At 36.5% G+C, this 14,001-nt stretch overlaps 1 protein-coding gene across 8 annotated transcripts in view; it reads left to right on the top strand.

Annotated features, from left to right (window-relative positions):
- Window positions 1–12,888, top strand: part of NRIP1 (nuclear receptor interacting protein 1) — a 101,084-nt gene extending 88,196 nt beyond the window's left edge. For all 8 annotated transcript variants that reach the window (XM_087861729.1, XM_045785446.2, XM_087861732.1 and 5 more), the window contains one exon: window positions 5,573–12,888. In XM_087861729.1, coding sequence (XP_087717855.1) covers window positions 5,925–9,395 — 3,471 coding nt within the window. In that variant the 5' untranslated portion in view covers window positions 5,573–5,924 and the 3' untranslated portion in view covers window positions 9,396–12,888. The remainder of the gene's footprint in view (window positions 1–5,572) is intronic.
- The last annotated feature ends 1,113 nt before the right edge of the window (window positions 12,889–14,001 follow it).

The raw sequence follows: 14,001 nt of genomic DNA, 5'->3' as shown, positions 1-14,001 counted from the left end.
TTTAATAGGAGTGGCAAGATTGGACACCATTGTCTTTTTCCTGATCTAAGAGTGAAAACTTTCAACTTTTCACCATTGAGTGTGATGTTACCTGTGGGCTTGTCATATATGGCCTTTATTATGTTGAGATGTTTCTTCTATGCCTAATTTGTTAAGAGTTTTTTTCACAAATAGATGTTGAATTTTGTCAAATGCTTTTCTGCTTCTAGTAAGATGATCATCATTCTTTTCTTTCATTCCATTAACGTGATGTATCACATTGATTTGCTGGTGTTGAATCATCTGTGCATCTCAGGGATTAGTCCCATTTGATCATGGTAAATGTTTCTTTTGATATGCTGCTAAATTTGGTTTACTAGTATTTTATTGAGAATTTTTGTATTTATATTCATCAAGGATATTGACCTATTGTTTTTTGGGTTTTGTTTTGTTTTCTAGTAGTGTCCTTTTTCTGGTTTTGGTATCCAGATAATACTGGCCTCATAAAATGAGTTTGGGAGTGTTCCCTCCTCTTTGATTTCTTGGAAGGGTTTGAAAAGGGTTTGATGTTAACTCTTCTTCAAAGTTCAGTGAAATTTACCAGTGAAGTCATCTGGTCCTGGGCTTTTTTTCATTGGGAGATTTTGGGTACTAATTCAATCTCCTTTCTAGTAATCGCTTATTCACATTTTCTACTTTTTTTCCTGATTCAGTTTTGGTAAGTTGTAAGTTTCTAGAAATTTTTCCATTTCTTACAGGTTGTCCAGTTTGTTGGAGTATAGTTGTTTATAATAACCTCATGATCCTTTTCATTCCTGTGGTATCAGTAATGGTAATGTCTCTTTTTTTATTTAGTTTTTGTTGACTTGGGTAAAAAATAATTTTTAATTTATAATAGGGGGTTCACTATAGTCTTCACTTCTTAAGGAGGAAGCCCCAGGACCCTCAAAATGAAATGTTACTTTTTCTTTCTTGTTCTGTGAAATTTAGGGTTGAGTTTCATGTATTGTAATTTTTCATTGGCCCTTGATTAGGAAAGCTTAATCTCATACATTTGGATAAAATGTTTGGTGTTACATCCTCCTGATAAATTTTTCTTGGATTTTTGTTTCCTTTTCATCTTTCAAAACTTTCTTTTTCAAAGTCTCACCTTAGAGAACACCAAGAGTTTTCTAAATTGTTTACCTCAATTTGTGTTGCTTTAATAAAAGTTTTAATAAATAGGACTTTGGAATCTTCTTAGTACTTAGATATTTTTCTTTTAATCCTTAAGGAAACATCTTAATATTTTTCTTATCCTTTTGTGTAAAAAGCATCCCTAAAATAATCTACAGTGGAAATTGGGTAATATTGTCCAATTGGAGTTATTCTTGAATGTCATAATTAAGTAGACTTTCAGTTACTTTTGCATTTTGAGGAACCAGAGCCAAAAATTAAAATGGTCATTAGAGTGGCATTGGATAAATACCTTTAAATTCAATACTCAAACAGGTATTACTTGATAATGGAGAAGAAAGTAGAAGAGATTTCATGGAAACGATTGGAAGTCATGAGATATTCACTAGACATAATTTAAATACCATACAGAGTGACTTCATAGATGTTTAATCATTGAAGTGTGTTTCTAATGGAGAATTTGATCGGAAGTAAGATACTGAATCCTTTCCTTGAAAACAGCTGGAGGAAGACTTATCTCATAATTTATGAGACTACCAAAAGTAGCCCCACATATAAGAATTCTGTTAGATTCATCCTTCATTTATCCAAGTAAAATTTTATTTTGCCATTTGAAAAAGTGTTAAAAAATTCAGATTTTCCCTTTGCTTAATAAGCCATTTTCAAATAGAAAGTACAAAACGCATTGCAATGAAAATAGTCTTAACTACTTCAAAGAATCAATATAACACCCATTTGGGAACTGTTAATGTGCAAATTATTTACAACTATCTTATTGATTGAAGTTCAAAAAAAAAAAAAAACCTGAGACTTCAACATAATTTCATATTTTTCAGGTACTTAAAAAAATGTAGCTTTTAAAAAAATAAACTCTGAATTCATGCATTTTACTAGATATTTAACTAAAGTGGCCTATGTGTTGAAACTTAGATCTTTCCCCAAATCTATGCATATGGTCAAGATTCCGTGTAATTCTTTAATGGTTTAGTTTGATTTTATTATTTTTTAAATCTAACAATAATAGCATAATTTTTACTATATGGTAGCTAGAACAGTAGAATGTCAATTTTGTAAAATTTGAAAGATTTTCATGCTTATAAACAATTTTAAATTAATAAAAGGAAGATCCGTTTTATAATTTTAACATAAAATAGTTGTACATGAATTTTACTAAATTATCATGAAATGCATTAACCCTAGATATACTGTCAAGCGGGGTTCTTTGGACCTGGTGTTAGTTTTTTAACCTTTTTTTTTTTTAATATTTCTAACTAGTAGGAAGAATTATATTACATGACTTTTATTCTTTTTTAAAATTTTAATCAATGTGTTTTTAATAGGAAAAGAACAGTTCTCTTGCTATTACTATGTGTCCAGTGGAACCTTTTGTAAGTCAAAGATACATTATGGAACCTTAATGATCTTGATTTTCCCGTATTGTTAAGTATTTTGCCATTTTCTGATCTTGGTAACTAATTCATTATTTATTTCCAACTGTGCCAAATAAAGACTAAAAAGAATAAGCCAAGAGAAAATAATGGAAGTGCCTAGAAGGATGATGCAATAGTGAAATAAGTCATCATTATATCATCTTCAATTTCCTTATTGCATAGTCCATTAGTTCTATATCATTTTTCATGAACGTTTAAAAAGTCTGGAGACTCTGTCTTTGTAGTCTTCTTATTCTGTTTTAAGTTTTTTTTTTTTTTAAAGATTTTATTTATTTATTCGACAGAGATAGAGACAGCCAGCGAGAGAGGGAACACAAGCAGGGGGAGTGGGAGAGGAAGAAGCAGGCTTATAGCGGAGGAGCCTGATGTGGGGCTTGATCCCACAACGCCAGGATCACGCCCTGAGCCGAAGGCAGACGCTTAACCGCTGTGCCACCCAGGCGCCCCTTAAGTTTTTAGTAAACACAATAGAGAATTCAGTATTTTTCATTTTCCGTCTATAACGTCAAAGAAAAGAAAGTTGGCATAGGAAGATGCTTCAATTAGATGAATGAGAGGATGACTGCAAAGAGAATGATAGTAGTACTCTAGACATGAATGATGATGGTGACATTGACTGTATAAGCAACATCTCTGACTCTTGTCTTGAGATGACAACATCCCAAATGAGTTTTTTCAAACTCAAGAATCAGTGAGTGGACAATGTAGTTCAACATTGTAGTTCTTTTATTTTTTTCCAGGTTTATTGTGGTATAATTGGCATGTAACATTGTGAAAGTTAAGGTCTACAGTGTGATGATTGATGTTGTGGATAATTGTGTTCCCTTTACAAAATCACTTAGCAAGTGTATGCCATATAAGTAAAGTCTCTTCCTTATTGTGTTTTTGAAGAGACCGTTGAGTATCTTTAAATAGACACAGGCTCTAATAAAGTCATCGTAAAAGTTATGGACATGCGAGTAGATCCCCAGATAAGGCATTGAATCATAGTACTTTGTAAAATATTCCAGTTTTAAAATACACTGCTTGCCAGTCTCTCAAGAAGCCTAATTCTTAATAGTGTGTTGACATTTACATATTTTTGACCAAATATACTCAAGTAGTGTTAAGCGTATGGCAACATTCTTAAGTAATATGTATATAAAATAAAAAAGCAAGCAAACTTTATGTCGGTAATTCAAAAATAATGTGGTTGTCTTTTTGCTAAAAGAAAATGAGTCAGGCTAATACTGACTCTAAATGATTTTAATTTCAAGAAGTCTGTTTATTAGGTGGTGGTAATATTTTACATTATACCCTAATATCCATAGTCTCAGTGAGCTGTACTGTATCCAGTCACTTTGCCTCCTTTTGTTTCTTTTCTGAGTTTCTCAATTAAGTTCTATTCTTCATTCTGGAAATATGAAAAGGCAAGATTTGGGAAAGGTAGGAGGGATTGTTAATGATTTCTCCTGCTTCAGTTATTTAAAGGAAAGAAAAGGAAGTTATCTGAAGAAATTTGGCTCACTCAATTCCCTGAAGAGTTTTTAATAGGAGGATCTGAATGAATTCAAGCCTTAAGTAGTCTCAGAATTCGTACTTTGTTCGGCATTTCATTTTTTGCTCGCAGGGTGGTGGGTGTCGCCACTGAGTGCCTCCTGAAACAGCGTCTCAGGAAGTACGGCCTTTGATGTACAGACTCATCTTATTAAGAAACAGGTTCCCTATTAAAAGAAGGTCTTTCCTCCCTACTTCATAATGGTGCTATTTATACAATCTTAAATTAATGAAGAACAACCACATTGACATAGAATTTTCTGGAAGCAGTTACTCATCTTCCTTTCAAGTCTATTCTAAATTTCTTTCCTGCCCACTTTTCTACAGGGTGATGTGATTGCCTATTGTATACGCATAGTTTTATTTATACAGATTATGGTAAACACATTTTCTGAACTAAAAATTGGTACAAGTACCTTAACATATTTTTCTGAATTAATGATTTTTATTTTAAAATCTTACAAAATTTTTTCAAATTTCGTATAATAGTTTAATTTATTTATACTTACTGATAACAGAGTCACACAAAAAGAAATAGCATGGGTGGGGAAAAGAGTATTTTCTATGAGGAACATCCTAGTAACTTAGAGTTACAGGTTCGCCCATAACCTGTCTTCTACATTTGCTAGAAATGGACCTCACATTCAAATTTCTACAATGAGTGAAGATTTAAAAACGGATACATTAAACCTCTGATAGACTTGACAAGCATGTAGAGAATCACTCTCTTCGGTTTTTAATAGGTCATGGTAAAAATGAAGCCTGTGATTATACTTCAGTATTTACGAATGTGACTGAGACTGTCACACTTTGCATAGGCCTCCGAGTTAGTTACACTTGTCAGTCTTCCATTTCTTTGAAAACAGAAATCCTACAAATTCCTTATGGAATGTGTGATGTTTCAAGGATGCTCTCAGAAGTGACTGCTGTATGGTGCTCAGCCCTACACCCAGTTCATCAGATGAGTCTATGTCCTACGCATCTTTTTCTTTCTGCACTTCTGCTTTTGTTCCTTCATAAGCTCCCAGTGATGTAAGAAAGCTAATTCCAGCTCCCTTATAGAGCTACATCACTGTAAAAGAGACTTAGCATTCATGTTACTCTGCATAAAGTGCTTGTGAAAATTCAGAAACTTGGTGTGCTTTGGAAGACAGTTACACAATGCCAGAGTATTTTCTCTAATTGATTTGCCATGTGGATTAGTTTATAGGATTTCCAGTAGCAATTTCCAATTTAATAGGAATGGCAAAATATGTTACTAAAGAAGTGACAGTAATGCATATATACGTATGTCCATTGTGTTTTACATATGTATATATATACACACATATATAGAAACTTACAAACACTAGATGCTTTTGCTTATTAGCATCATAGCATAATACTAGTTCTGTCCCTTCTTAACTTTTTTATTTATTTATTTATTTTAGAACACTGCTGTTTGCTTTTAATTGGAAACAAAAGATGAAGAAGGAGAAGCCGTGTATTCGCTAAGGATTCTATCTGCTTGCTGCTGCAGACCTGTTTAGTCAGGAATTCTACTGCTGCTTCTTGCTTAGGAGTTGATCAGCTCCGTGGTCAGACTACTTTGGAATTTGCCTGTCTTTCATCTTGTCGTTGCCAGAGGAAAGCCTGGTTGGAATGTAACAGGACATCTCTGTCTGATTACTATGGAAGGTGATACAGTGACACGCACTTACTGAAGTTACATCTCTCTCACCCACAGAAAAGCATTCTTTAACGTGAATAGAAACCACGCCCTTGTGAACACTTCTATTGAACATGACTCATGGAGAAGAGCTTGGCTCTGATGTGCACCAGGATTCTATTGTTTTAACTTACCTAGAAGGATTACTAATGCATCAGGCAGCAGAGGGATCAGGTACTGCCGTTGACAAAAAGTCTGCTGGGCATAATGAAGAAGATCAGAACTTTACCATTTCTGGCAACGCATTTCCCACCTGTCAAAGTAATGGTCCAGTTCTCAATACACATTCATATCAGGGATCTGGCATGCTGCATCTCAAAAAAGCCAGACTCTTGCAGTCTTCTGAGGACTGGAATGCCGCGAAGCGGAAGAGGCTGTCTGATTCCATCGTAAATTTGAACGTGAAGCAGGAAGCTTTGCTAGCTGGCATGGTTGACAATGTGCCTAAAGGCAAACAGGATAGCACATTACTGGCCTCTTTGCTGCAGTCATTCAGCTCTAGGCTGCAGACCGTTGCTCTGTCGCAACAAATTAGGCAGAGCCTCAAGGAGCAAGGATACGCACTCGGTCATGATTCTTTAAAAGTGGAGAAAGATTTAAGGTGCTACGGTGTTGCATCAAGTCACTTAAAAACTTTGTTGAAGAAAAGTAAAGCTAAAGATCAAAAGCCTGATACCAATCTTCCTGATGTAACTAAAAACCTCATCAGAGACAGGTTCGTAGAGTCACCCCATCATGTCGGACAAAGTGGAGCAAAGGTCATGAGTGAACCCTTGTCATGTGCTGCCAGATTACAGGCCGTTGCAAGCATGGTGGAAAAAAGGGCGAGTCCAGCCACTTCACCCAAACCTAGTGTTGCTTGTAGCCAGTTAGCGTTACTCCTTTCGAGTGAAGCCCATTTGCAGCAGTATTCTCGAGAACATGCTTTAAAAACACAAAATGCAAATCAAGTGGCAAGTGAAAGACTTGCTGCCATGGCCAGATTACAGGAAAATGGCCAGAAGGATGTTGGCAGTTTCCAGCTCTCGAAAGGAATGTCAAGCCATCTCAATGGTCAGGCGAGAACATCGTCAAGCAAACTGATGGCAAGCAAAAACACCAACTTTCAAAATCCAATGGGTGTTGTTCCTTCTTCCCCCAAAAATGCAGGCTATAAGAACTCACTGGAAAGAAACAATATCAAACAAGCTGCTAATAATAGTTTGCTTTTACATCTTCTTAAAAGCCAGACCATACCAAAGCCAATGAATGGACATAATCATAGTGAGAGAGGAAGCATTTTTGAGGACAGTAGCACGCCCACAACTATCGATGAGTACTCAGATAACAATCCTAGTTTTACAGATGATAGCAGTGGCGATGAAGGTTCTTATTCCAACTGTGTCCCCATAGACTTGTCTTGCAAGCATCGAATTGAGAAACCGGAACCTGACCAGCCTGTTTCTCTCGATAATTTAACTCAGTCCTTGCTGAACACCTGGGATCCCAAAGTCCCCACCGTAGATATCAAAGAAGATCAAGATACCTCAAAGAGTTCTAAGCTAAATTCACACCAGAAAGTAACGCTTCTTCAACTGCTACTTGGCCATAAGAATGAAGAAAATATAGAAAGAAACAACAGTCCTCAGGAAGTACACAGCGATGTGACCAAGTTCAGTACCCAGAGTTACACGAGGACCTCTGTAATAGAAAGCCCCAGTACGAACAGGACTACCCCAGTGAGCACTCCTCCATTACCCGGATGCACAAAAGCAGAGTCTCCCATCAATCTTTCCCAGCACTCTCTGGTCATCAAATGGAATTCCCCACCATATGCCTGCGGCGCGCAGTCTGAAAAGCCAGCAAATTCTGCGTCTAGCCACTTGATGGACCTTACAAAGAGCAAAGAATCGCAAGGAGAGAAACCCGTCCAGAATGAAGGCGCACAAAGCTCTGCAACTTTCAGTGCCAGTAAACTGTTACAGAATTTAGCTCAGTGTGGAATGCAGTCCTCCGCCTCAGGAGAGGAGCAGAGACCTAGCAAACAGCTGCTGAGTGTAAACACAGATAGACCTGTCGGCGTGGTTGATAGATTAAATAGTCCGCTGCTCTCAAGTAAAACAAACGCAGTGGAGGAAAACAAGGCCTTCAGCAGCCAAGCAACAGGTCCCGAATCAGGACTTTCTGGTTCTGAAATAGAAAATCTGCTTGAAAGGCGCACTGTCCTCCAGCTGCTCCTGGGAAACCCCAACAAAGGGAAGAGTGAAAAGAAAGAGAAGATTTCCTTAAGGGATGAAAGTACTCAGGAACATTCAGATAGAGCTTTAAGTGAACAAATACTGATGGTAAAAATAAAATCTGAGCCTTGCGATGACTTACATATTCACCATTCAGATGCGCACTTGAGCCATGATGCCAAGGGTGCCCCATTCTTAGGTATGGCGCCTCCCGTGCAGAGAAGCGCAGCTGCCTTACCAGTGTCCGAGGACTTTAAATCGGAGCCCGTTTCACCTCAGGATTTTTCTTTCTCAAAGAACGGTCTGTTGAGTCGACTGCTCAGACAGAATCAAGAGAGTTACCTGGCGGATGATCTGGACAACAGTCACAGGAACAGTGAACTGACAATTCTAGAATCAAAGAACCTTTGCATGGTCCCTAAGAAAAGGAAGCTTTATACTGAGCCTTTAGAAAACCCATTTAAAAAGATGAAAAATAATTTAGTTGATGCTGCAAACAGTCACAGTGCTCCAGAAGGGCTGTATGGGTCCTTGCTTAACCAGCAAGAGCTGAAATTTAGCAAAAATGACCTTGAATTTAAATACCCTGCCAGTCATGGTGCAGCCAGCGAAAGTGAACATAGGAGTTGGGCCAGAGAGAGCAAAAGCTTCAATGTTCTGAAGCAGCTGCTTCTCTCGGAAAACTGCGTAAGAGACTTGTCCCAGCACAGGAGTAGCTCCGTCGTCGAGAGTAAAAAGAAAGGACACAGAAATAACGTGACCAATAGCAAACCTGAATTCAGGATTTCTTCTTTAAATGGACTGATGTACAGTTCCACTCAGCCTGGCGGTTGCATGGAGAACAGGACATTTCCATACGCAGGAGTAGTAAAAGCTCCCATGAGTCCTCCTTTTGCTGAGCACTTGGGCTGTGCAGGGTCTAGACCAGAACCTGGGCTTTTGAATGGGTGTTCTGTGACCAGTGAGAAGGGACCCATTAAGTGGGTTATCACAGATGCGGATAAGAACGAGTGTGAAAAAGACTGTCCGAGGCTGACCAAAACTAACCCGATACTGTATTACATGCTTCAGAAAGGAGGCAGTGCTGTTACCAGTCGGGAAACACAGGACAAGGACATGTGGAGGGAGCCCTCGTCTGCTGAAAGTGTCTCACAGGTTACAATCAAAGAAGAGTTACTTCCTGCTGCAGAAACTAAAGCTTCTTTCTTTAATCTAAGAAGCCCTTACAATAGCCATATGGGAAGTAACGCCTCTTGCCCGCACAGCGCAAATGGAGAAGTTTATGGACTTCTGGGAAACGTGCTAACCATAAAAAAAGAATCAGAATAAAATGTACCTGCCATCCAGCTTTGGATGTTTTTAAAACTACTTAGTATGAACTTGAGATCTGTATAAATAAGAGCATGATTTGAGAAAAGCATGGTATAATTGAAACTTTTTTCATTTGAAAAGTATTGGTTACTGGTGATGTTTAAATATGCATACTACTCTTTGCTTTACGCTAGATGTCCTGAGGAAACTACTGAACTAGCAATTGGTTGTTTAACACTCTGTATGCATCAGACAACAACTGTGAGTAGCCTATGAATGAAATTCTTTCATAATCAGATGATAGGCGTAAATGAAAACGTAAATCTCCATCCACAGTGGATTAATGCATTTTGCTGCCTTTATTAGGGTACTTTATTTTGCTTTTCAGAAGTCAGCCTACATAACACATTTGTTTTTAAATCCAAATTGTTAAATAACTCTTTAAGTGTTAATTATTGAATAAAAAAACCTAATTCACTTCTCATTATCTGATTCAAAAATAAATTAGAAAAAAATATGCTTACATTTTTCACTTTTGCTAAAAAACATATTTATTTTTAACTCTTGGAAGGGGTTTTGTGGTTCCCAACGTGTCTGCCCCACCCCAGTCCTTTTCAATATATATTTCTTTAAACCTTGTACTACTTAGTAACAATTGATTACAATTGATGGAAGTTTGATAGATCCTTAAAAAAAGGCAGATTTCCATTTTTGTATTTTAGCTACTTTACTAAATTAATATTCCTCCTTTTACAGAATTAGGAAAGTTAACCATTTACCTTCAGGTGGTTTCCTGAATAGTTGAATATTTAAGAAGTTGTTTTTAACAGAAGCAAAATGGCTTTTCTTTGGACAATTTTCACCATCTCTTGTAAAAGTTACTTCTCACCATTTCTGTGGTACCTGTGAGTCTTATGACCAGGGTTTCTTAAAAGCTGGACTCAGACCACCTGCATTAGAATCATCTGGAGCCCTTATTTTAAAATGCAGATTCCTAGGCAGCATCTCAGATCTACAGATCAAGAATCTCTGCTAAGTGGACCTGGGAATCTTCCATCTGCATCTTAACACACTCCCTAGATGTTTCTTCTGCACACTGAAGTTTGAGAACCATTGCTTATGACTTTTCTCAGAACACAGGATTATAAACAAACTATTTGATGCCTGTATTTTCCCCAGTACAGTTATACATCAACTCAAAATTTGCAATATTGTAGTTCATATATAACCGTTATGTCTTTGGAAAATCGGGTTCAGAATACTTTTTATGACAAAAAAAAAATTGGGTGGAGGGGACAACTTTCATATCTGGCTCAACATCTCAGGAAAATCTGTGATTATTTATGTGTTCTAATGAGTAACACCTACTGAATTAGCCTTAGGGATGGAATAACAGGGCCACTTACCAAACTCAGGTGATTCCAGGATGGTTTGGAAACTTCTCCTGAATACATCCTTAGTTTCTATTAAAATCATTGTCCTTAGAACATTGCTGACAAAGATGAAAACATTTATTTCAAACCCAAGAAAGGCACTAAACTCAGATTGACTAAACAGAAAAGTAAAGTACAAAGGGCACATGTATGTGGCAGAGTTGTACACGGTCACTCCATTGGACGTATTATTTTAAAATTGCAATTAGAAGTAAACATTGATATTATCTTGGAAGAACTTATTATTGAGCCACATGGGGTTTTGATCTTGAAACAAGTCCATATGTTTAAGTTCAACTTTCACGGTCCACAATTCATTCACCAGATTAAATATGTTTGTTTTTAAAAGTGAACCAGGTTTGCAACTGATGTATCAAAAAATTGTTATATAATCAACTATTGATTAGAAGGAAATCTATTTGAAGTTGTTCTACTTGAAGTTGTTTCTAAGATTTTTATATTAAAAATGGGCGTTATTTCCTAATATGATCTAAAACCCTAAATGATTATTTTTTTCTCAAAATGATTTGTAAATAGTTACTGGATATATTATAAAACAATAGTCAGGAGTGAATATTATGCTACGTCATGGAGAGATGAAGGCATACGCTTATTCTGAAGTGAAAATCCCACTGGCCAGTGAATATACTCTACTCCATCCCATATTGACTCTGTGACAATCTTATTGTCTAACCTATATACATAAGCTTTTAAGCAAGTCATTTTTTTTTTCCTGCCATTATGAAGGGTCTGGAGCCTTAGAGGTCTGCTAGAAAAATTGTTGGTATTCCCCTTCGGTCAGGGGAAATTGGGCTTTCACAAGGGAGTGAAATGTGGGTCAGGGAAAAGAACACCAAGGGCCAGCATTGCTATATTTTTGTTTGTTTCTTCGGTTGGTTGGTTGTTTCTGTTGTTGTTGTCATTCACGGTTAAAGGAATGAGGATATATAATACGTAGATAAACATGACCAGAAGAATGATGTTCTGATTTACTAGTGAATGTCCCCAATTTGAGTTTAGGGTGTTTTTAAAGAACAGTGAGAAAGGGGCATACATCCATAAGTTCACTTTGTTTATGCATATGTAGATACAAGGGTGCACATATACACATTTTCAAGGACTATTTTAGATATCTAGACAATTTCTTCCTAATGAAGGCATTTGTGGAAGGGTACTACAGCTCTCATTGACATCAGTAAGGTAGCATTACCTGTTTATTCTCTGGTACATGTTACAGAAGAGTAAACTGGTGAGAGTATATATTTTATATATATATATATATATATATATATATATATATTATATGTATATATATATATATTGACTTGTTACATGAAGATGTTAAAATCAGTTTTTAAAGGTGATGTAAATAGTGATTTCCTTAATGAAAAATACATATTTTGTATTGTTCTAATGCAACAGAAAAGCCTTTTAATCTCTTTGGTTTCTGTATATTCCATGTATAAGTGTAAATATAATCAGACAAGTTTAAAAATCGTGCATGTATGTATACAGTTGCAAGTCTGGACAAATGTATAGAATAAACCTTTTATTTAAGTTGTGATTACCTGCTGCATGAAAAGTGCATGGGGGACCCTGTGCAGCTGTGCATTTGGCAAAATGTCTTAACAAGTCAGATCAGATGTTCATCCCAACATGACAGTATTCCATTTCTGGATATGACTTCTGTGGTTTAAGCTTTGTGAAAGAATGTGCTTTGAATCCAAGGGTCTTAAAACTTTTTCAAATCAAGTCAACCACTTTTCAACATAAAGAGTTACACAACGACTTTCATGAATTTTTTAATCCCATTGGAAGTGTACTGTTATACCAGGAGTGTTCCAGTATACTGGAATACAGGCACATGACCGTTCATGATATGAATTCTGGGGTTTACACAACCAATTTTGATGCGATCTGCTTAGTAATATAATTTGTCATTTTTATTAGAAATTTAATTTCTTCATGTGATGTCATGAAACTGTACATACTGCAGTGTGAATTTTTTTTGTTTTGTTTTTTAATCTTTTAGTGTTTACTTCCTGCAGTGAATTTGAATAAATGAGAAAAAAAATGCATTGTCTTTGGTTTCAAATGACTGTTATTTTGTGGGCTCTCTCTGGTTTTTAGGTTTTCCATAAATATAAAACTCTTTGGTCATGAAAGTAGCAAGTCTTCAAGGATGCTTTACCCTTCTCAGAAAAAAAAAGAAAAAGAAGAAGAAGAAGAAGGTGGCCAGTGAGTTAATGTAGCTAGAGGCAGGGCAGCCGAAGCATAGCTCAAAGACGCAGTCTGCCCACCCACCGCGATTCTGTTACTTGGTACATAATTGAATAATCACTGTAGATTTTCAAAGCACGAAAGAATTTGTAGAGTGTTCGGAAATAAAGATTTGAGAACCATTTGTTTTTAAGCTAAGTTTTTATTAGGTTTTTATCCAATTTTCAATGAGTGTTATATTCATTTTAAATTTAAAAAAAAAAAAGGTCAGGGCGCCTGGGTGCCTCAGTCTGTTAAGCGTCTGACTCTTGATTTCGGCTCAGGTCATGATCTCAGGGTCGTGGGATCCAGCCCCCTGTGGGACTCTGTGCTCAGCTGGGACTCTGCTCGGGACTCTGTTCGGTATTCTCTCCCTCATCCTCTGCCCCTCCCCCTACCCACTTGCTATCTCTCTCTCCCTCTCTCTCTCTCTCTTTCCCTGTCTCTCAAAATACATACATACATACATACATAAAGGTCTTCAGTCATCTTCCAAAACTGAATGTATATATGTGTGTGCACACACATCTATATGTAAATATATACTGTATGCATACAGGTAATGAGTAGTTGACAATGATAAGGAAAATATGTAATAAGTAATGGAGACCAATTTATTTAGGAAAAAACCAATTCTTGTGAAGTGATGGCCTAGGAACTTTTATTTTTGCATATATATTATTAATGATAATTTAGGAGGAAAGCATTTTCACAAGACGAGTTTCTATTTTCTGGCACTAAAATAAGTTTGTTACAATAGTGAAAACATTGCAGCTACTCTCCTCACAAGTTTATAAGCATTGTCTAAAAAAACCGAGTAGCAGAAATACATTCAGATAGTCTACATTATTAAAATGTTGAAGTTAGACTTTGTTATAATGTATGGACACCATCATTAGAATCAGAAGCACAGCCATGTTTCGTTTATTGAT

The sequence above is a fragment of the Ursus americanus genome, chromosome 4, assembly GCF_024610735.1.
Source record: "Ursus americanus isolate L20-20 chromosome 4, mUrsAme1.1.p, whole genome shotgun sequence".
NCBI classification, from domain to species: Eukaryota; Metazoa; Chordata; class Mammalia; order Carnivora; family Ursidae; genus Ursus; species Ursus americanus.
This window is presented reverse-complemented; position numbering and strand designations above follow the sequence as displayed.